This window comes from Triturus cristatus, chromosome 5_1 (genome assembly GCF_964204655.1).
Source record: "Triturus cristatus chromosome 5_1, aTriCri1.1, whole genome shotgun sequence".
Classification (NCBI taxonomy): Eukaryota; Metazoa; Chordata; class Amphibia; order Caudata; family Salamandridae; genus Triturus; species Triturus cristatus.
The window spans coordinates 45,302,961-45,325,430 of record NC_140587.1 but is presented as its reverse complement, the minus strand read 5'-3'; the positions used below and the strand labels follow the sequence as shown (position 1 = coordinate 45,325,430).

Here is a 22,470-nt window from a genome sequence, read left to right as displayed (position 1 = left end):
AGAGAGCTCACCTCTAGGACAGAACACTATATTTTCATTCTTAATCGTCTGTTATATTCCCGGTTTTGTCATATCTAGGTGAGTGGCCTGTCAGACTGTGGCCTTTCCCTTGTGGGGCTAATCGACTTCTGGAGCACTCACTGTGTGAGGAAAGTATAAGGCCCTAAGTTTGGGCGTGCACACCCTCCACTTTTTGACCCTCGGCTCCATTGCGGCTGGTTTGACCACAGCAGGCAGCCCCATACGATAGAGAATGCGCCTAGAGGCCCTGTGGCTAGGAGGTGCTATACAAATACTGTTAGGTAGGAGTGTAATATACCAAATTCAAAAACTGGGTCGCCAGATGTAGTATCCAGGTGAGTGACAAACTCACTATTGGGGTGAGGAGACTTCATGGCACTCTGTTTCAAAGTTTATGTACAGTGAAGCAAACAGGTCCTGCCATGTGGTTCCCTGCAGCAGAATTAGTATATGGTTTGCACCGGGGCAAGAATGGAGCAAACTGATTTCACCTCATTGTCTCCACATCTGCTGTAGGAATGCGCTGAACCAAGTGAGATTCAGTTTAACTCAGTTTAATGTACATAAAGTGGCGCCGCAGCAAAGCCTGTTTACTTCATTCCGTAATATGCAAGCAACACAAATGGTGTCAAGTGGATTTATCTTCTTTTTAACGGACACAAAACTTTCCAAAGTGTGCCCCAGAAGGTATGCCCCACTGTTCAGTAATAGGACAGGGGGTACGTGGAGTGTTTGTGGGTTAGCTGGGATTTGGCAAAGTAAGAATACATGTAGGCAAAATCAGACGGACTATTTTATCTGAATTAGATACAAAGTAAAATATGCATTATACCATAATGAATTATTCTGTTCGCTAAGTGCTGGGATGACGCTCCCAAAAGCCCAGCCGGCTCACTTCTAGGCGCTGTAACCAGAAGGAGCCCCCGCAACTACGTACACTCTTACCTGGCGAGGGTGCTCATGTTTCAGGCAGTGGAGGGCTGCTGCTGGTCGAGGTCTGTGGATGGTGGGGTGAGTGTGTGTCCTCGAAGTAAAGACCGTGGGACAGGCATGGACTGGTGGAGACAGCCAGGTACCGGCAGGTAGAGGCAGTCAGTACCTGTAGTGGCAGTCAGGTACGGGTAGAGGCAGTCGGTGACCGACGAGACTGCCTGGGACTGGAAGAGACAGCCAGGTACCGTTAGAGGCAGCCAGGAACTGCCAGAGACGGCCACGTGCCGGCAGAGACAGCCCAGGACCAGTGGACCACCTGGGACAGTGCTCTCACGCACGGGGACAGGACAGCCAGGGACTGGAGACCACAGACCTGGCACTGGCGGGCACGGAGTTCTTACTGAGAGGGGCAGGTGTAGGTGGGCACAGAGTTCTCACTGAGAGGGGCAGGTACTGGCGGGCAGGTACAGAGAGCCCTCTCTTATAGGCCTCTGAGGTGGGCGGGGGGCAGGGAGAGACAGCCAACCAGCAGTAGGCGCCTTAGACTGCGGGGGAGGGGGACGCACCTGCACACAGGTGGGGTGTCCCCCTCCCTGGTCACTGCCCACAGGTGGACAATGCGCTCCTTTCATGCACAGGCGCTCGGAGTCTGTGCCAGCACTAGCGGTGCCTTCAGACAGCATCCCTCGCAGGGAGAGGGGGAGGGGCGAGGAGAGAGAACCACATGGTTCACTAAATTGCGTCGCAGGTGCATACACTCACTGAGCTGCCAGAATAAACCGCAGGGTTCATCGAACTCCGCAGCAAGTGCATTCACCCACTGAGCTGCAAGAACAAACCAGGGGTTCATCGCACTCCTCAGCAGGTGCATTCACCCGATGAGCTGCCAGAACATACCGCCGGGTTCATCAAGCTCCGCAGCAGTTACATTCACCCGCCGAGCTGCCAAAACAAACCGCAGGGTTAATTGAACTCCGCAGCAGGTGCACTCACCCACTGAGCTGCCAGGCATCGCTGAACCTCGCAGAAGGCGTATTTACCCGCTGAGCTGCCCTAACATATCGCAGGGGTCATCGAAATCCGCAGCAGTTGCATTCACCCGCCGAGCTGCTGGAACAAACCGCAGGGGCAGTCACCCACTGGGCTCCCAAAATAAACCGCAGGGTTCATCAAACTCCGCAGCAGCTGCATTCACCCGCTGAGTTGCCAGAACAAAGTAGTAGTAGTAGTCGTAGTACTAGCAGTAGTAGTTGGAGTAGGGGCCACTGCAGACGACAGACATGAACCAAGGCTCACTGGAATCTATCAGAGGGAGGATGCGAGGTGCTCACAGAAGCAATGCAAGATACGGAAGATGGGAGTGATGCCCTCAATCCGAGTGAATACAGAGGTCAGCAGAGATCTGCTCACTGACAGCCAGAGGGAGGAGTGTGATGGGCTCACTGAGAACCTGAGCCAGAGGGAGGAGAGTGAAGTGCTCACTGAGAAGCAAAGCCATAGGGAGGAGAGTGATGTGCTCACTGAGAACCAGAGCCAGAAGGAGTAGAGTGATGTGGTCACTGAGAATCAGAGCCAGATGGAGGAGAGTGATGTGGTCCCTAGAACCAGAGCCAGACGGAGGAGAGTGATGTGCTCACTGGGAGCCAGAAGGAGGAGAGTGATGTGCTCACTGAGAACCAGAGCCAGAAGGAGTAGAGTGATGTGGTCACTGAGAATCAGAGCCAGATGGAGGAGAGTGATGTGGTCCCTAGAACCAGAGCCAGACGGAGGAGAGTGATGTGCTCACTGGGAGCCAGAAGGAGGAGAGAAATGTGGTCACTGAGAACCAGAGCCAGACGGAGGAGAGTGATGTGCTCACTGGTAGCCAGAAGGAGGAGAGTGATGTGGTTATTGAGAGCCAGACAGAGGAGAGTGATGTGCTCACTGAGAAGCAGAGCCATAGGGAGGAGAGTGATGTGCTCACTGAGAAGCAGAGCCAGAGGGAGGAGAGTGGTGTGCCCACTGAGAACCAAAGCCATAAGAAAGAGAGTGGTGTGCTCACTGAGAACCAGAACCAGAGTGAGGAGAGTGATGTGCCCACTTGGAGCCAGAGCCAGACGGAAGAGAGTGATGTGCTCACTGGGAGCCAGAGCCAGAATGAAGAGGGTGTTGTGCTCACTAAGAACCAGAGCCAGTGGGAGGAGAGTGATGTGCTCACTGGGAGCCAGAGCTAGAATAAAGAGTGTGTTGTGCTCACTAAGAACCAGAGCCAGTAGGAGGAGAGTGATGTGCTCACTGGGAGGCAGAGCCGGAAGGAGGAGAGTGATGATCTCACTGGGAGCCAGAAGGTGGAGGGTGGTGTGCTCACTGAGAACCAGAGCCAGAGGGAGGAGAGTGGTGTGCTCACTGAGAACCAGAGCCAGAATGAAGAGGGTGTTGTGCTCACTAAGAACCAGAGCCAATGGGAGGAGAGTGATGTGCTCACTGGGAGCCAGAAGGAGGAGAGTGATGATCTCACTGGGACCCAGAAGGCGTAGAGTGGTGTGCTCACTGAGAGCCAGAGGGAGGAGAGTGACGTGATCACTGAGAACCAGAGCCAGAATGAAGAGGGTGTTGTGCTCACTAAGAACCAGAGCCAGTGGGAGGAGAGTGATGTGCTCACTGGGAGCCAGAGCCAGAAGGATGAGAGTGATGATCTCACTGGGAGCCAGAAGGCGGAGAGTGGTGTGCTTACTGAGAACCAGAGCCAGAGGGAAGAGAGTGGTGTGCTCACTGAGAACCAGAGCCAGAAGGAGGAGAGTGGTGGACTCACTGGGAGCCAGTACACAGGCTGGGAGTAAATATTTCACTGAGGACCAGAGCCAGAAGGAAGAGAGTGGCGTGCTCACTGTAAACCAGAGCCAGAAGGAAGAGAGTTGTGTGCTCACTGAGAACCAGAGCCAGTGGGAGGAGAGTGGTGTGCTCAGTGAGAACCAGAGGCAGAAGGAAGAGAGTGGTCTGCTCAGTCAGAACCAGAGCCAAAATGAGGAGAGTTATGTGCTCACTGTAAGCCAGCATTCAGGCTGGACGTAAATATTTCACTGAGAACCAGAGACAGAAGGAAGAGAATGTGTGCTCACTGAGAACCAGAGGCAGAGGGAGGAGAGTGATGTACTCACTAAGAACCACACCCTGAAGGAAGAGAGTGGTGTGCTCACTGAGAACCAGAATCAGAAGTAGGAAAGTGATGTGTTCACTGAGAGCCAGAGGGAGGAGAGTGATGTGCTCACCGAGAACCAGAGCAAGAAGGAAGAGAGTGGTGTGCTCACTGAGAAGCAGAGGGAGGAGAGTGATGTGCTCACAGAGAACCAGAGTCAGAGGGAGGAGAGTGATGTGCTCACTAAGAACCAGAGCCAGAAGGAGGAGAGTGATGTGCTCACTGGAAGCCAGCCCACAGGGTGGGAGTAAATATTTAACTCGGAGCCAGAGGGAGGAGGGTAATGTGCTCACTGAGGCCCGAAGCCAGAGGGAGGAGAGTGATGTGCTCCCTGAGAACCAGAGCCAGAGGTAGGAGAGTGATATGCTCACCAGAGGTTCCTTGATTCGCCGTGAGGGAAACGGCTGGCTGGCATTCTGAATCCCGTGGCTTGCACTTCAAAATTGCACACCAAATTTGCCGGTTATTACTAGTAGCGAAGCCGTGAGGGGAACGGCAGTGTTTTGAACAGAACTACAGCCCCCAGAGGGCTTAGCGCGAGTGACGCGCAGGACGAGAGCACCTGGAAGCCCTTTAGAGATCGGAGCGCCTCTAGCAGCGCGGGACGCGCCCGGGCAAAGCCCGGGCCAAGGGCAGGCCCGTCCTTGCCCGTCCCTGACCGGACCAGACTGGGCTGGGCCACCCCCCTAACATTGGTGTATGCGCCCCAGCACACAAGGTAGACTTGTGCAACGCCGTGCTTGCGGTTACGGACACTGAGACCAGAAGCAGGACAGGGCATCAAGGGACTTCATTTCCCAGACACCCCAACGGTAGCCACTGCGACGCGGCCCGTAGGCGCATAAAGCATCCAGCAGCGGGCCCTTTTAAATCTGTTAAAGACTGGGTAAGACTGGATTGGGCCCTTTCCCCAAATATTCCCCCGGAAGTACCCGTTCTGCAATTGTTGCCTCTTAGTCTATTTTTCCCAAATTGGTGAATTCTTAACTCTGTTTTGGTTGTATTTATGCTTACCCACAGCAGTGAAGTAGCACAATGATGACGAGGGTTAGCAGAAGCAAATCAGCACATGGCCCAACACATATATCGGGCCCAATTGACCAATATATTACCAGGGCGAACAAGGCAATTAATCAAGGCATATCACTTTTGGAACGTAGGGTGTCTCAAGATCTGGCCCTGGCAAAGCGTTCTTCTATAGGCACTTTAGCACTATCTAAGTCGCCCTTAAACCCAAGGGAGTCTAGGCCCTTAATTACAGTCCAGGCCGAGACGCATGGAGTGCCAAATATTGTCGATCTCTCGGCATCTTTGGCCTCCTTGGATATGCAATCTAGCGAGATCCTCGAGAGGACCCCTGTTCTCTTTAGGAGCCCAAGGCAGGAGTCCCCCATTATCGGCGAAACAAGGGGGAAGAGGGAGGGTGCCATCCACAAAACTAAGAAGGCTAGGGAGGCGAAAAAATGCAAACGCAAACTTAACAAAATAGCCCCCACTAGTCGGCCACAAAGCAAAAGTAGACTCACACAGAGTGAGGTCATGGATACTCCTGCCCCTTCCTCGAACCCAATTTTTCTTAGGGACTCTGCTAATTTGGGGGAGGGATGCAAGTCTTGCGAGACTAACAAACTACTTTTGTGTACAATAGGTGAAGTTATTAAAGCCTTTATCCAACCTATTGAATTATCGCTTTTAAATATCGAAAAGCTGTTAGCATCTAGGAATATATCCCCCTCGAATGCTTCTCCCGAGGCAAGGATGGGTGCGGGGCTGATAACTTCTGGGAAGCCGAAAACAACTACTAATATAGCAATGAGGACGGAGCAAATACTATCCAAAGATTGTAATGAAAAACTTAAGCCACCCTCAGATGATCACAAGAAGGCTGTGGAGCCTGATAAATCCCAACCCCCTGTTGTAAACTTGAATTGCACACCACCTAAATCCCCAGGGATAGTGAATAACAACGATAATAATGGGGTTATGAACGGCCAGCATATACATCTACCAGCTGAAGCTGACCCATACGTTGTGATCATGACAGGTGTTCCAGGCTTAAGGCCTAACTCAGAGGAGCCTTTGTGGTCCCTAAAAAATAAGGTGCAGCATTGGCTCACTACTAATAGACCCCTCCCACCCTTTTGTGCCAGTAAGATATTAATGGTACGTAGGGTGTCCTGGTTAGGTAGTGAAAAGAAACGGATTCGGGGGGACTGTGTCATAGTTAATTTTGACAACCCACATACGGTGGATTATATCTGCCGCTGTGGTACATGGGCCAAGCATGATGGTATAGAGACGAGAAGGCTTTCCTTCTTCTACTCCTCGCCAAATTGTTGTCCTACTCCAGGAAGGTGTAGGCTACAAGGTGGCAACTGGGATGGAAGAAGGGCGCGGGATGGCTGGCAGGGTCACGAGAGTAGAGGTACAGCTTTCACTGCAGGCTGGAATTACATACCTCTGGCCAATAGATTTAGTTGTCTAGATGCAGTGGACTGACCATTATTATGCACAGGGCATGTCCTGGAGGGCGCCGATCATATTATCTCCAACTCGCCTCAATCCCCTATTTCTACATCAGTTGTATCCACACCTCTTATCGAATGCACTAGTTCCCCTAAAATTGATGGCCATATTTCCTTGGACACTGTAAAGATCTTAAGCTGGAATTTAGCAGGCATTCAAAGGAAACTGTGCTCACCCGAGTGGAATGCTCTAGTGGAGGCTCACATGATCTGCCTATTCCAGGAGACTTGGTCTTTAGAACCGCTCCATCGGGTTGGATGTATTACGTATTTTGTCCCAGCAGGACTTCCCAGAAATGGCAAGGGTCGGCCCTTGGGAGGCTTGCTTATTTGGGTAAATATTGCTCTGAATTGCCGAATAGATCAAAAAAAAAATTAATTCCCCCGACATCTTAGGAATTTCTTTAAGAGGTCCCCATACGGGCCCTACCCTCGATTTGTACAATGTTTATGCTAGAGGCACTAAACATGGCTCAATGTCCCCGATAGTGACTACCCTTGAATTAGAATTTAGGAATAATTCAGCTGTAGCCCAAGTCTTGGTTGCGGGAGACTTTAATTGCACTTATGAGCCTCTCACAACAGATGATACTCTCGACCTGGGTGAGGAGGATGCTAGATGGGGTATCCTAATTCTAACCATCCCCCCGATTAAAAAATGGTCGCGTACAGCGATTCAGCTGAATGCTCTAACGCTAGAGTTTGGCTTAAGAGCTGCCAACGGCCGCACAAGTTCAGACCCTATGGGTGCGGTCACATTTAATAGAGATAACCGCACCTCAAGGATTGACTATATTATACTTGATTTTTTTCTTTGGGGGTTGGTTCAGGACATGATAACATGAGATCATAACTCGCTTTCTTTGTCCCTTAAGAATCCCTGGCCGAGTGAAATGATTAAACCATCTTGTAGGTCAACAGACGCTATCTCCGTCTCCTCTTGTGGGAGACGGTTGAAGTGGAAATTGGTTGCAGGGGATGAAATTAAGCTTAATACCATCAACGCAATCCTTACCGCTTCCCAAATGGAGCTGGACAATAGTGACTTAGCCCTTCCTTCTATAGGAAGGATCACGTCCATTTTTGAGGGAACTATGGAGACCATTGGGAATGTTTTCCTGAAAAAGAAGTGTACAGGTAAAAATATGATAGCCCGGAATCATAGGGGTAAGCAGGATTGGTTTACATCTGCTTGCAGACATGCTAAAACTTTTCTGATTAGAGCCATTAAAAGCAAAATCCAAGTATCTATACCTCCTATTGAATGCACTAGTTTTCCAAAAACTGATGGCTATATTTCTTTGGGCATTATAAAGATCTTAAGTTGGAATCTAGCAGGCATTCAAAGGAAATGGTGCTCACCCGAGTGGAATGCTCTTGTGGAGGCTCATACGATCTGCCTATTCCAGGAGACTTGGTCTCTAGAACCGCTCCATCGGGTTGGATACATCACGTATTTTGCTCCAGCAGGTCTCCCTAGAAATGGCAAGGGCCGGCCCCTGGGAGGCTTGCTTATTTGGGTTAGTATTGCTTTGAATTGCCGAATTGACCCAAAAAAAACCAATTCCCCTGACATCTTAGGAATTTCTTTCAGAGGTCCCCATATGGGTCCTACCCTTGATTTGTACAATGTTTATGCCAGAGGTACCAAACATGGCTCAATTTCACCGATAGTGTCTACCCTTGAATTGGAACTTAGAAACAACTCCGCTGTAGCCCAAGTCTTGGTTGCGGGAGACTTTAACTGTACCTATGAGCCTCTCACATCAGAAGATACTCTTGACCTGGGTGAGGACGATGCTAGATGGGGCATCCCGATTTTAACCATCCCCCCGATTAAAAAGTGGTCACGAACAGCGATTCAGCTATTTAATAGAGATAACCGCACCTCAAGGATTGACTATATTATACTTGACTTCTTCCTTTGGGGTTTGGTTCAGGATATGATAGTCTTACCCACTATCAAAAGCGATCATAACTCGCTTTCCTTGTCCCTCAAGAATCCTTGGCCGAGTGAAATGATTAGACCATCTTCTAGGTCAACCGACGCTATCTCTGTCTCCTCTTGTGGGAGACGGTTGAAGTGGAAATTGGTTGCAGGGGGACGAAACCAAGCTCAACACCATCAATACAATCCTTATTGCTTCCCAAATAGAGCTGGACAGTACTGATTTAGCCCTTCTTCTTATAGGAAGGATCACACCCATCTTTGAGGGAACCCTTGAGACCATTGGGAATGTTTTCTTGAAAAAGAAGCGTGTGGGCAAAAATATGGTAGCTCGGAACCTTAGGGGCAAGCAGGAGTGTTTCACATCTGCTTGCAGATATGCTAAAACTATTCTGATTAGGGCCATTAAAAGTAAAATCCAAGTAAAAATTCAGGGAGCTAGGAAAAATTACAAGGAAACCCTGGCAAATGCTAGAAAGGAGTGGGACTTAGAGTATTGGTGTACCTTAAAAGAGGCAAGCTCTGGGAAGGATCCTAGGCGCTTCTGGGATACAATCAGAACCAGAAGTAGACCGGATAGTGATATCATAACATGCAATATCACTAGTCAGGCGTGGGTTACTCACTTTTCCAAATTATATTCTAACCAAGTTAGTGATATTGCCATAGCTCCCTTTAACGAAGAACACGCCGGGGTGTTGGATTGTATTAATCTTGTTGTCCCACCCACGAGACCCGTTAATGCCGCTGGCATCTCACGTCTTACCACGCCTCCTATTGTTTGGGACCTAGAGTTGGCAGATCCCGCCTTTTCTATCAAAGAAGTTGAATATGCAATTAGCACCATTAGGCCCCAAAAAGCCGCTGGTCCTGACGGCATTCCCGGGGATTTGTTGCGCTCAGATATTTCGAAATGGGGTAAACTAATCCATGCCTTGCTTAACGCTATTAGTAAGGGTGCACCTATTCCCGCATCTTGGAAAGGGGCGGAGGTTGTGCCTGTTTATAAGAAGAGGGCTAGGGACGACCCATCCAATTATAGACCCATAAGCCTGCTTGACATATCCCAAAAGGTGGTTGGCAAGGTGTTGCTGGTTAGACTGCTCCAATGGATCGGCGAAAACAACATCCTTTCCGACCTCCAGGCAGGCTTTAGAGAAGGTACTGGCACAATTGAGCAAGCCTTTAGGTTGTTGCTAGTTTACTGGAAGGTGGTGGTCCTGGCCAAGGGCAGTCTTTATCTCGCATTTATCGACCTAAAGACTGCCTTTGACCTAGTACCCAGAGCGACCCTTTGGAGAGTTCTCACTGATATGGGGGTACCCCATTATATACTAACGCTAATCATAAGGATGCATGAAAATACCTTTGCTCAGATTAGATGGGGCAGGGAGGGAGAAAAAACTGGTAGAATTCCGGTAGAGAAAGGGGTCCGCCAGGGCTGTGTGTTGGCTCCCACTCTCTTTTCTCTCTACGTTAACGGTGTGGTTGAGCATCTATTGAAAGATCCCTCAGACGAACCATCCCTGGCGGGGGAACGTATCCCCACCCTCCTCTTCGCGGATGATACACTTTTACTCTCCAAATCCCCAATGGGCCTCCAAAAATTGTTAAATAACTTCCAGTCTTTCTGCGTAGAACGGGGCTTATTAATTAATGCTGATAAAACGAAATACCTTGTGATGAATCCACCTAAGAAACCTGTGCGTCCCCCGAAATTGAATGCCGTACCCTTGGAGAGGGTGGATGTGTTTGATTATCTTGGGATTCGTTTATCACATAATATGCTTTGGGCCCCACATCTATGCAAAATGCTGTTAGCCCATAAAAGGGTTACAGGGGCTCTCCTGAGGGAGCAGCGCTCTTGCGCATTTAGACCTATAGCCCCTGTTATGGAAATTTATACAGCAAGGGGAGTCAGCTCCGCTCTTTATGGGGCCGAGCTGTGGGGCTCATGCAACTCTAGTGTGTTGTCAAGATCAGAGAGAAAGTTCTGCAGGGCTATCATGTCACTCCCTCAAGGTACCCCCACGACCCCATAGATGCTCGATCTAGGTTGCCGGCCTATTGATGAGTTGGCGAAATTTCACCCCTTACTGCTATGGGCTCGGTTGTGGCGAGTCCCGGAATTAGCTAAATATGCTAAAGGCCTCTCTGAAGTAATGTCACTACCCGGGTGGTATAAGATCAAATGGTTGAGAGATATGAAAACCCTCCTTTGCAATCTGGGACTAAGTTCAGCATGGGAAAGCAGGTCCTCCCCACCAAAAACTATACTTAAAACCTTATACTGGAACTGGATTGCATTCCAACAGAACTCTAACTGCACATTGGGCAGACTTACGGGAGGATTTTCTGAGTTTCAAGGACCTGCCCTTCCGGGAACTATATCTGGATATCATAGAGAGACCATTTGATAGGACCCTTTACTTCAAATTCAGGACCGGGACTCTTCCACTCCATGTTTTCACATCTGGGTGGAAACCCCCTGCACAGACGACAGAATTTTGCCGTTTTTGTACATCTAGGCGCGAGACTGTGGCACACTTTCTATTCGAATGCCAAGTGTATGTACTCCCAAGAAGAAGATGGCTCAAACACCTGTGCCGTTCATTAGGCACCAGACAGCACGTTGAGGCGTTACGCATCTTAAGGTCTGACTCCCGCCCATTGTATGCTTGTGCCCTCTCTAAATTTTTATCTTGGGCATGGCACATCAGAATTAATAAGCTTAAAATAATTGTTTAATCTGTTTTTTAAATTCTATTTATGGCATTTTTCTCTTTTTATTGTAACGAATGGTTTTTATGCTAAAATGATCTGACATTTTTTATTGTGATGCTTTTATGATAATTTTTTAGCGAAATAAAGCCTTTGAGTTGAATATGCTCACAAAGAACCAGAATAAGGAGAGTGATGTGCTCACTGAGAACCAGAATCAGAGGGAGGAGAGTGATGTGCTCACTAAGAACCACAGCCAGAAGGAAGAGAGTGGTTTGCTCACTGAGAACCAGAATCAGAAGTAGGAGAGTGAAGTGCTCCCTGAGAACCAGAGCCAGAATAAAGAGGGTGGTGTGCTCACTGGGAGTCAGTACACAGGCTGGGAGTAAATATTTCACTGAGAATCAGAGTTAGAGGGAAGAGGGTAATGTGCTCATTGAGGGCCAGAGGGAGGAGAGTGATGCGCTCACTGAGAACAGGAGCCAGAGGCAGACGAGTGATGTGCTCACTGAGAACTGGAGCCAGAGGGAGGAGAGTGATGTGCTCACTGAGAACCAGAGCCAGAACCAGGAGGGTGATGTGCTCACTAAGAACCAGAGCCAGAACCAGGAGGGTGATGTGCTCACTAAGAACCAGAGGGAGAAGAGTGATGTGCTCCCTGATCGCCAGAAGGAGGAGAGTGATGTGCTCTCTGAGAACCAGAATTTGACAAAGTTATGTGCTCACTGAGAACCAGAGCCAGAACCAGAAGGGTGATGTGCTCACTAAGAACCAGAGGGAGGAGAGTGATGTGCTTACTGGGAGCCAGAGCTAGAATGAGGAGAAGGATGTGCTCACTCAGAGCCAGAGGGCGGGGAGTAATGTGCTCACTGAGAGCCAGAAGGAGGAGAGTGATTTTCTCACTCAGAGCCAGAGGAAGGAGAGTGATATGCTCACTCAGAGCTAGAGGGAGGAGAGTGATGTGCTCCCTGATCACCACAGCCAGAAGGAGGAGATTGATGTGCTCACTGAGAACCAGATCCAGAATTAGGAAAGTGATGTGCTCACTGAGAACCAGAACCAGGAGGGTGATGCGCTCCCTAAGAACCAGAACCAGAGGGAGAAGAGTGATGTACTCATTGAGAACCAGAGCCAGAATTAGGATAGTGATGTGCTCACTGAGGACCAGAGCCAGAACAAGGAGGTTGATATGCTCACTTGCACTTCAGACCTTTCTTGAGCCATGCCTTGATACCCCTACGTTCACAATTTTAGGGGACTTCAATTTCCATCTAGAAGCTAACAATGATACGGAATCAGCTACTTTGGTGGACAATATTGCAGGGTACGGGCTGAAGCAGATAGTTTGGGGGCCCACCCACTCAGCTGGTTACACCTTGTATGGCATATTTACGAAAAACCAGGATATAGATCTGACAAGCGTATTGCCTTTACCTTGGTCAGATCATTATGTACAACTCTTTAACATGGCTAACCATAGAATTAGTAGAGATCAGAGGAACAGACTTGGTCAAATTCTGCCGATGGAAAGAGATCCCAAAAAAACAATTGGCAGCCTTCCTGGCAGATTATTCCCCTAACACTATGCTGAACCCTGATGTTGCAGCAAATATCTCTGATGAATGGATTAGGTCATCAATAGACCAACTTGCCCTTGAAATAACCAAGCAGCCGAAAAGGAACCGAGTGTCAGCACCTTGGTAAGGGGCTGAGCTCAGACCCATAAAAGCCAAATGTAGGCATCTTGAGCGGCTTTGGAGGACGGACTATAGTGAAAAGCACAAAAAGGACTATAACTTGGCCCGGGAGGAATATAAGGAAGCCATAAAACGTGCAAAAGCGACCTATTTTACAACTAAAATCTATGAAGTCAAAAACTCCTCGAAGGACCTTTTTAAAACAGCCCTATCTAAACGTCCGCAGGACAGCCACTTTAAACCGGACCAAAACTTTGTGGACAAAATTGCCTCCTTTTTTCAAAATAAAGTACAGGCAGTATATGACGAACTGCAGAAGACAGTGCCAACGACAATGGAAAACAATGAAGATCCTTTCAGAGCAGTCTGTTAGAGTTCTCTGTTTTAGCAGCAGAGAAAGTCAATGATATACTATCATTGACAAAATCAGGCTCACCGTTGGATCCCTGTCCTCCATCAATTCTGCACTTGGTATCCGACTAAATCAGCGTACATATTACCCCTCTTTTAAATGGGGTTATTAGCTCTGGTGTCTCCGCAGTTATGGAAAAAGGTTTGCATTAAGCCGATCATCAAGAAAGCCACACAGGATCCCGCAGAGGTTAAGAATTAACGCACAATATCATGTCTCCCATTACCAACTAAAATTCTAGTAAAGCAATCAATTTAGAACTTATGGACCTCTTTAGAGATTAATCTACTTTTTGTTTCTACCCAACACGGCTTCAAAGCAAGACATTCCACCGAATCTGCCTTGATAATGGCGACAGAAGAAATCCGCAAACTGGTGGATGAAGGAGGCAGAGCCGTCCTCATCCTGCTTGACCTATCGGCAGCATTCGACACCGTGAACCACACGGTGTTGGTGCAGCGGCTAAAGGCAGTAGGTTTCAGAGGTACGGCTCTAGCTCTCCTTTCATCCTTCCTGGCCTCCAGGGAACAACTGATCTACTGGGAGGGTCTTAAGTCTGCAAACTTGTGCCTCCCGTGTGGCGTCCCACAGAGGTCGGCTCTGTCGCCAAAGCTTTTCAACATCTATGTTACCCATCTGGCCAGAGTAATCAAACAGCACTGCTTTAATCTGGTCTCATAAGCGGACGACACCCAGAAAGTGGTGTCGGTCTCGCAGAGGGTGGACATCACAGCGGCCCGGTTCCGTAACTGTCTTAATGCAGTTATGGCTTGGATGAACGCAAACTTCCTCAAACTCAATACTTATAAGACCAAGGTTATTGAGTTTGGGAAGGGCCTCTCAGTTGGGAATCAACTTTGTTGGCCAGCGGAGGCTGGGAGTTGTCCAGCCCCGGTGACTAAGGCAAAGAACCTAGGCTTTATATTCGATAGTGAATTAAAGCTTGGGAAGCAAATCAATCAAGTAACCTCCGCCTGCTTTCTCACCTTGAAAGTTTTGCGTAAAATCTTGCTGTTCATCCCATTTACTCTACGGAAAACGGTAATTGGAGCCCTTGTACTTTCCCACATTGATTATGGGAATGCACTGTACTTAGGTATAGACAAAGACCAAACTACAATCTCTGCAGAACGCAGCTGCCCCCGTGTTGCTCACTCTCCCCAAATATCATCCCACGTCTACCAGTATCAGACAGCTCCACTGGCTTACCATCCCGGATAGAGTAAAATTCAAGGCCCTTTGCCTAATGCACAAGGCGCTCTACGGAGGCGGTGCCATGGACATTCAAAAGCTATTCTCTTGGTACAAACCTCTGCGAAGCATGAGATCTGCCGACACAGGGTTGCTACTGGTGCCCAGAACAAAAAAGGCTAGATGGGGTGGTAAGAGCATTTCACATCAAGCTGCTAAGTTGTGGAACTCCCTCCTCTCACAGCTGAGATTACAATCCAACAGGACTATCTTCAGGAAACAGGTTAAGACCTGGCTGTTTCCTAAGTGCTCTTAGAAAAGCAAGTATCTGGATCAGTATGAACTCACCTCAGCTCCAAGACACCTCGGCAATCGAGCGCTCTATAAATGCATCAGGCAGTCAGACTAAGAACCAGAACCAGAGAGAGAAGAGTGATGTGCTCCTGAGAACCAGAGCCCGAAGGAGGAGAGTGATGTGCTCACTGGGACCTAGCACACAGGCTGGAAGTAAATAACCAGAATCGGAGCGAGGAGCGTGATGGGCTCACGGAGAACCAGTGCACAGGATTGGAGTGTTGGTTCTTGCAGTGTCTGGTTGGCTGAAGGGATGCCCCCAGCCAGGCAGAACTGCCGCTCCCGTCAAGTGGGGGTGATTACACGTGCAGTATAACCCGTGCTTACCCATGGGTATCTTGGCACTGAACAGTCAGGCTCACTACAGAGGCAATGTGTAAAGAAAAGGCACAGCAGCCACTCATGATAAATACACTGAGCGCCACAAATGAGATATCACACAGGATGCCCAAAGCTCTTCACCAACAAACCCGGTTGTACCTTACAAACAAACTCAATAAATCGGGCTGCTCCCGCCCGATGAAAAGCACCAATGCACCCCTCCTCGTCCCCCCGCTGTTAAAAAAGAAAACCACCCAATCTCGCTCGTTCTCCGGGAACGCTCGAACGTCTGGAATGCACTCCCTAGGGCCCCTGGCTGTAACCCCTCCTACCGCAGCTTTAAAAAAGACCTAAAACATCACCTTCTGAACAAATATTGGGGTCCATAACCTCTCCTCTGACCTTACTTTCTGCTTCCCAAGCTTTGGTTTTCCTTTATTTACTTCCTGGCTCTCACCTCACTCCCTCCCTTTTTTACATATCACCCTGCTTACTCTCACTCTACCCCCTTTTTTCCCCATCCCGTCTCCTACCTTTACCCCATATCTCTTCCTTTATTCCTTCTCTGTCGATACTCTCTTCTCTGCCCTAAAGGGTTTTCACCCATTTACATTATCTAATTGTTCATTACCCTCTAACCCCCAGAATTTGTGTTCCCCCTTTACTTAATTGTGAGCTGTACCTGTGTTTTTGTTACCTTGTAAAATTGCTCTTCTTGTAATTTTTTATTCATGTAAATTGCTTTTTGCCCCTTTTTAACTTAATATGTATTGTACTTGCCTGTCTGTGTTATTCTATGAACAACTGTTTTTCCAGAACTGCTTCTGCTCATGTAAAGCGCTCCGATACCCCCGGGTCTAGCCAGTGCTATATAAAAACCTTTCAAATGTATATAAAAATGTTTATATTCAACACACATATTCAGTCATTATAACATGAACATCATAAACATTTGGGCATAAAACACAATAAAAAATATTACGAGCAGTACTACGCCAGCTTGTACTGTTATGATATCAATAGTATGCACTCTGTGGACAATTCCTAATCTACTCCTCCCGCCCCTCAATTGAGGGAGAGCATCTTTATTATGTACATTGATGAAAATAGAACAGGTTTAAGCAGCACCGCGGGCCAGAGCCACACGGTAGAACCTAATGTCAAATGTATTGCGCTTTTGGCATACATTCAACATATGACGCAGCACTGCCGCCCAGTGTTGTGAATCGCAGGAGGTCCGCACATGATCACTCCCAGTGACCCTCTCTCACTCCGCACCACTACGCAATGCGACAGGTATCAGCCAGTCTGTATGGAACTCTCTTACACACACTTGCACACTCGGCACCCTAATGCGGTGCCACTGGTACCCAGCAAGTCAATATTCACCCTCTGCAGACTCCGTGGCCCGAGCCTCCCTCCACCCTCTGTTCATCCCGATTGTCCTATAGCTCCGGATGGAAGTTAACCTACTCCACCTCCCAGACACTGGGCCACACGCAGCCAAAGTCACACTTAGTCTGGGTACTCAGGAAGCAGGTAGGAATATGTAGTAAGTTTTAATAAGGAGGTAGACGTTAACAAGGGTAATTGTCTCAGAAACGTTCCTTCAACCCAGTCAATCTCTCTCGCTATTACCTGGTGCCAAGATATCTTTGGGAGTGGCAAGGTATGGAGAGGGCAATTGGTCTGCCACGATGAAGGTCAAAAAGGGTACTACCGATGAATGGGGAGTAACACAGGGTAGCGTCTTGATAGGATGAGGTTCCCCGATCGGTACACAATAATCCAGGTCCTGCCCAGGCAATCCGGGCCCAGGACCTGGTGAGCGTTGGTATGAGTCGCACCAGGCATTTCACATTTCAAACATGATGAACTGCAAATTCTGCACCTCCCCAGAAAGGAGGCACAATGACTGGTGCATGCTGAGATGGGTTCCAACAGGCAATTCCGGTCATGCGCAGTGAAAAGTTGCAATTCTGAACCTCCCTGGAAATTAGGCATAACGTCATGTGCATGATGATACAGGTTGCACCCGACCAGTCCGAGGGTCGCATCTTGTAAATTGGGCTCTGCATGCAATGAGCATGCAGTTGGCGTGTCGCATTAGAGAAATGCAGCATGATCGACAAAACGGGCCACGCGAGATCCAAAAACCTGTGAATCTGCCCACCACCAATTAGACGCTTATGAATGTCAGAGTTCTCCAAGTTAGGAACCCCATACCTTAGATGCTGCCACGATTTCTGGGGCTCTGCACTAGGCAATCTGGTCTCCAGACACAAGTCTTTGATGCATGCTTACACCACACTACCAGTTGGGATTCAGTAGCCGAGGTGGGCACTTGAGAGGGCACCGTTCTCCAGATGTCACAGGTAGATGGTGTAGGTCCCTCGATCCCAGAGATCTCCTAGAGAACACGAGGCCCGCCGACAGGCCTTTGGAAAGATTACTTCAGTATGCCACACTTCAGCAGGTCCTCGGCCGAGGCCAGGCCCTATTCAGACAGTTATCCTCTATGTGCAAAACTGAGTCCTCTGACAATGTGCACCACGAAGTCCGGGTTCTCCGCTCCAGCGTCCCCACAAGCGTATCTCACCCCTCTTGCTGAAGGATGGCACCCGAAGTTATACTATTTTGTGTCTTTAAACTTCGAGGTGGTTTAGGGGGTTTCCCTTTGAACCACAGATGTCTCCCCTATATTGTAGGGCTGTCCGCCACTGGGCCTTGGAATGCAGATCGTAATCTTTAATGGGGCTATGATCCGGCCCCTAGAAGCATAGTGTCAAAGCCTCTATCTTCAAACTATCCCATTCGGCCCTGAAATGGCAGAGGTCTGCCATTCCCGTGGGATTCCCATGATTTATGGCTGTCACTGGGGGAATGCACAGATGTGCTCCCCCGAACCCTGGTGCCCATTGGAGCCAGGCACCACTGTCCCGAAGACTCTTAGAACATAGAAATATCCACAGTCTATAAGTGGCATTTCTAAGCAAGTAATGTCAAAACCCCATTTACCATTGGAAAGGGTTTGGCACTGTGAATCCATTGATATGAAACATCATGAGGCGGCTCCACTGCAATCCACTATTGCAGTGTGAAGTAATGTCAGCCACTTCTTCATGTTATCCTATGGAACAGCAGGCCTCACAGTGTAGGAAGCTGGCTCTGTATACAGTATACCAAAGTAAGGTATGTTGTGCATAGAGTAGGGTGACCAGGCATCCCAGATTTGCCGGGACAGTCCCTGTGTTTTTTACCAGTTGTTCCGGTAGATTTCAGGAAATTTAGCTCATGTCCCAGTTTTTAGAGAGGGTCGACTGAAAATGGTGGGAGGTAGCATTTTATGTTTTGCAAAGCAGGGATAGTTAGCAGCTGTTATAAGAAAGCAATTAAATTACGAGGCATGCTACTAGCTTAAAAAATGGCATTTTATGTATGTTCTGACTGCCTCTTCTGTAATTCTCTGCTATGGAGCACTGTCATTCTGTGCACTCCGTTGAAGTAAAATTGTAGTCTGTCTTCTATTTCTGGGAAATGTCCCAGGTTTTGGCTTTAAATTTCTGGTCACCCTAGCACAGAGTCCAGTGGATCCCCAGAGGATTTACAGAGGCTCAAGGAGATAATACCTTCCTCTCTTTTGTGGTAGTGTGGTTGAGCATTCAGGCTTTTCAGAGGGCTGTGTTAAGCATTTGTTGTAGATACTTGGTCAAGAAATGATTACACACACTCAAAGACTGAATCCGAGACCAATTTTTTTTGTATAAAAATATTACTTTGTTACTTTTATTTTTAGAACCAAGAGGAACTCAGTTGCAGGTCAGCACAGTTTAAAAATAGCAATACTTTTCAGACACAGTAGAAATGTGTTTACAAAGGCAATAAGAGTACTTTACAGTGATACTGAAAATACTTTGTGTGTCAATCAACAGTACCAGTACAGTGAGGTCAGTCACCGAAGGTTTCAAGGTCAAGATCACTAGGGAGACCTCACTGGACAGGTGAGTCACTCAGATACGGGCCATGGGCGTCGGGTGCAGAGTGGGCAGGTGTCAGGGTTCCAGCTGGATCCAGAGTCCTTGGAGTGGGTTTCTTGTGGACAGATCCTCTGTCCTAGGGTGATCTGATCTTTGTTGAAGTGCAGGCAGTCTTCCTCGGGTTTCTAGAAGTCACTGGCTGCAGGACAGGCATCATCTTCTTTGCATACTCTTTTAGAGGGAGACAGGTCGGTAGGGCTGGGACCAAATCAGTAGTCGTCTTCAGGCTTGGCTGCATGGGGGTCTTCTTCTTCCTCTCAGAAATCTGAGAAACAAGGTTCAGGGAATTTAGGGGTGTTACAGGTACTGGCAGGTAGTAGATAATGGGCTGCTTACCTTCAGGGCGACTATACCTTTGTATGTCACCTCCTTTTGGGGAGGGGGCACCCCATAACCCCATTGGCTAAAATCCTTCCATCCAACATGGAGTATTTTCTAAGGAGGGAGTCACTTGAGCTCGGGACACCCTAGGGGTGGTCCTGGCAGAGAGGTGACGCACCTCTTCTGACTACTAATTTTTCCGCTGACATTGCCACCAAAAGTAGGGATTGGTCGGGGGTGGGCATCTTCACTAGCTAGAGAGGCCATGGTCAGCATAACAAAGGGCAGGAAGCATTTGAGGCTAACCACTTTGAGTGCTGTTCCTGCTTGGGGGTAGGTGAGAAGCACCTCCACCCCAAGCACCCTTTGTCCTAGACCCACGAGAGCACAAGGGCTCCCACCTCAGGGAGTCAGAAACATGTCTGTGCGTGGCAGACTGGTGCAGACCAGTCAGCTGGTCACGAAGTAGTTGGTTGTTTTCAGGGGCCATCTCTGAGATGCCCTCTGAATGCATTTTGTAATAAATCCAGCACTGCCATCAGTGTGGGTTTATTATGCTGAGGAGTTTGATACCAAACTTCTTAGCATTCAGTAAAGTCATTGTCGGGCTGTGGAGTTCGTAATGACAAACTCCAAGCCAATGTACTCAAAAGGGCTCCACTGGACTTACAACGTCTAAGAATGGACTTAGACGGGAGGAGCCTAGCGCCGGACCAAGATGGCCGCGTGAGCTTTGAGCTCCCGAGACCCACGCGCCCTCCGTCGACTATCCTGTCTTCAATCCTGTATTATATGCACGGCATCTTGCAGATGACTCGTTATGGAGGCGATTGATGCCGCCCGAGTTCGGATCGCCCACCGGGAACCGGAGTTGTGCACGGCGGAAGATTGAGGCCTGTCTCCGAGGGATGCCAGGGGCTGGCGTTGGCAGGATGCCCGACCTCTAATTGAACAACAGCGGCCAGGCGAGGTGTGAACTGTCGGACGGAGGATCCCGTCCTTTCACTTTCACTTGCTCGCCCTTTGTCTGCCTTGGCCCGGGAGTGCTTTCGGCTGCTTTATTATCCTCTGGACGCTCTGCGCCCTACCCTGGCTGGCTATTGCAGATCTGACTTCTCCTGCTCCCTCTACCTGAGAGAGGGCCGTCTTTTTGCACCGGACTGCTTGGAGCCAGCCATGTCGGGTAAAGCAGAGGTGGATCGGCTGAAACCCAAGGCTACCAGGCGGGGAGCCTATACTCAAGTTAATAATATGGATCGGTATGCCCAGCAGAAGGGGTCGCCTGGTGGATCGAGCCAGTCGCTGGATGGACAGAAGACTGCCTCACCCCCGGCCTCGGAGCTCTCGTTGCAGGACGTCATGGGCGCGCTCGAAGGGATGCAGGCCTCGATTGGGAGACAGTTTGATGCCCTGGCGCACAAAGTGGATACCATCTTGGTGGACGTTAACCTGATCCGCGCGGACTTGGGCAAAACTAATGAACGGGTAAAAACCCTTGATCTCAAGACCACAGGCCTCGCTGACGATGTCTTGGAACTTCAGACTGAGGTTCGTAAGCTGCGGGCCGAGAGTGACCTCTCCGCCCGTAGGCTCGAGGACTTTGAGAGCCGGGCCAGGCGCAACAACGTGCGCATTATCGGGGTCCCGGAGTCCTCGGACGAGGTTTCTGTGGACCTTCTCGTGGAGGACTTGGTGCTTAACCATCTGAAGCCTAAGGGCCTTGGGAAGTTCTTCGCAGTTGAGCGAGCTCACAGAGTGCCGGGTGGGAGGCCCAAGGTGGGAGCTCCACCGAGACCGATTGTCGCCAGGCTCTTTCACTTCCGAGACCGGGACGCTATCCTGCAAGCATCTCGGGTGACGGGCCCGGTCCCTTTTCAGAACGCGTCGGTGAGTCGCCCAGTTGGTGCAAAAGCAAAGGCTGAGCTTCCTGGGGGTGAAGAGACGGCTTCGGGAGAGGGACCTGAAGTATGCCATGCTTTTCCCTGCCAGATTACGGGTGGTGTATGAAGACCGAACTTTCTTCTTTGAGTCGCCTGCTATGGCCGGTGAATGGCTGGACGCTTTGCCCCGACGACGGATTGGTGAGGATGCCGCCGCAGACGGGGACAGTGGCCGGGATGGGCAGGGTTGATGCCTTTGGAGCCGGACTGACTTGATTTGGTTCCGGATGATGACTTGAACTGATTGCAGTACAATACGGAGGGTTGCGGGAGGACGATGGGAGCTCTTTCCTCCCTCAGGGTACTTTTTGTAGATTTGGGTTTTGGTAGGGCGACAGGCACACTGCAAGTTGGGGGGGCTTTGTAAGCTGCAGCAGGGGTGCAGGGTGGGGGGGATAGTTGGGATTTTGGGTTTGTTGTTGGGGGGTTTGTTTTTGCAAGGCGCAGTAATCATTGTCAGGATTTTTCCATGGTGGCTCTTCGGGTGTGGGGTGGGTCTCTTGTGGTGTGGGGATGGGGGGTAGGGGTTTAAATGTTCTTAGCTGGAATGTTAATGGTTTGGGGGATCGCATTAAGCAGGGGATAGTCCTGCAGTTCTTGAAACGGTCTATGCCGGATGTCGTCCTACTGCAGGAGACACACCTTATAGGTAATACTTGCCATGCTCTTAATAGGAAAGGTTACAAATTCATAGCTCACTCGGGATTCTCCTCTGGATCCAGGGGTGTGGGCATCCTAGTTAGAGCTTCACTATCGTTTGAGGTGAACTCCACCATTGTTGATGATAGGGGGAGGTTTGTGGCGGTGGCGTGGAGGTGGGAAGGAAGAACTTTGGTTTTGGTTTCGGTCTATGTCCCTCCGGCCCTGCAGGCCT

General features: G+C 49.3%; 1 protein-coding gene across 2 annotated transcripts in view; it reads right to left on the bottom strand.

Annotated features, from left to right (window-relative positions):
- LOC146830124 (uncharacterized) overlaps positions 1-1,395 on the bottom strand; it is a 163,799-nt gene extending 162,404 nt beyond the window's left edge. For both annotated transcript variants that reach the window (XM_085604352.1, XM_085604354.1), the window contains exon 1: positions 967-1,395. In XM_085604352.1, coding sequence (XP_085460478.1) covers positions 967-983 — 17 coding nt within the window. In that variant the 5' untranslated portion in view covers positions 984-1,395. The remainder of the gene's footprint in view (positions 1-966) is intronic.
- Between the last annotated feature and the right edge of the window lie 21,075 nt (positions 1,396-22,470).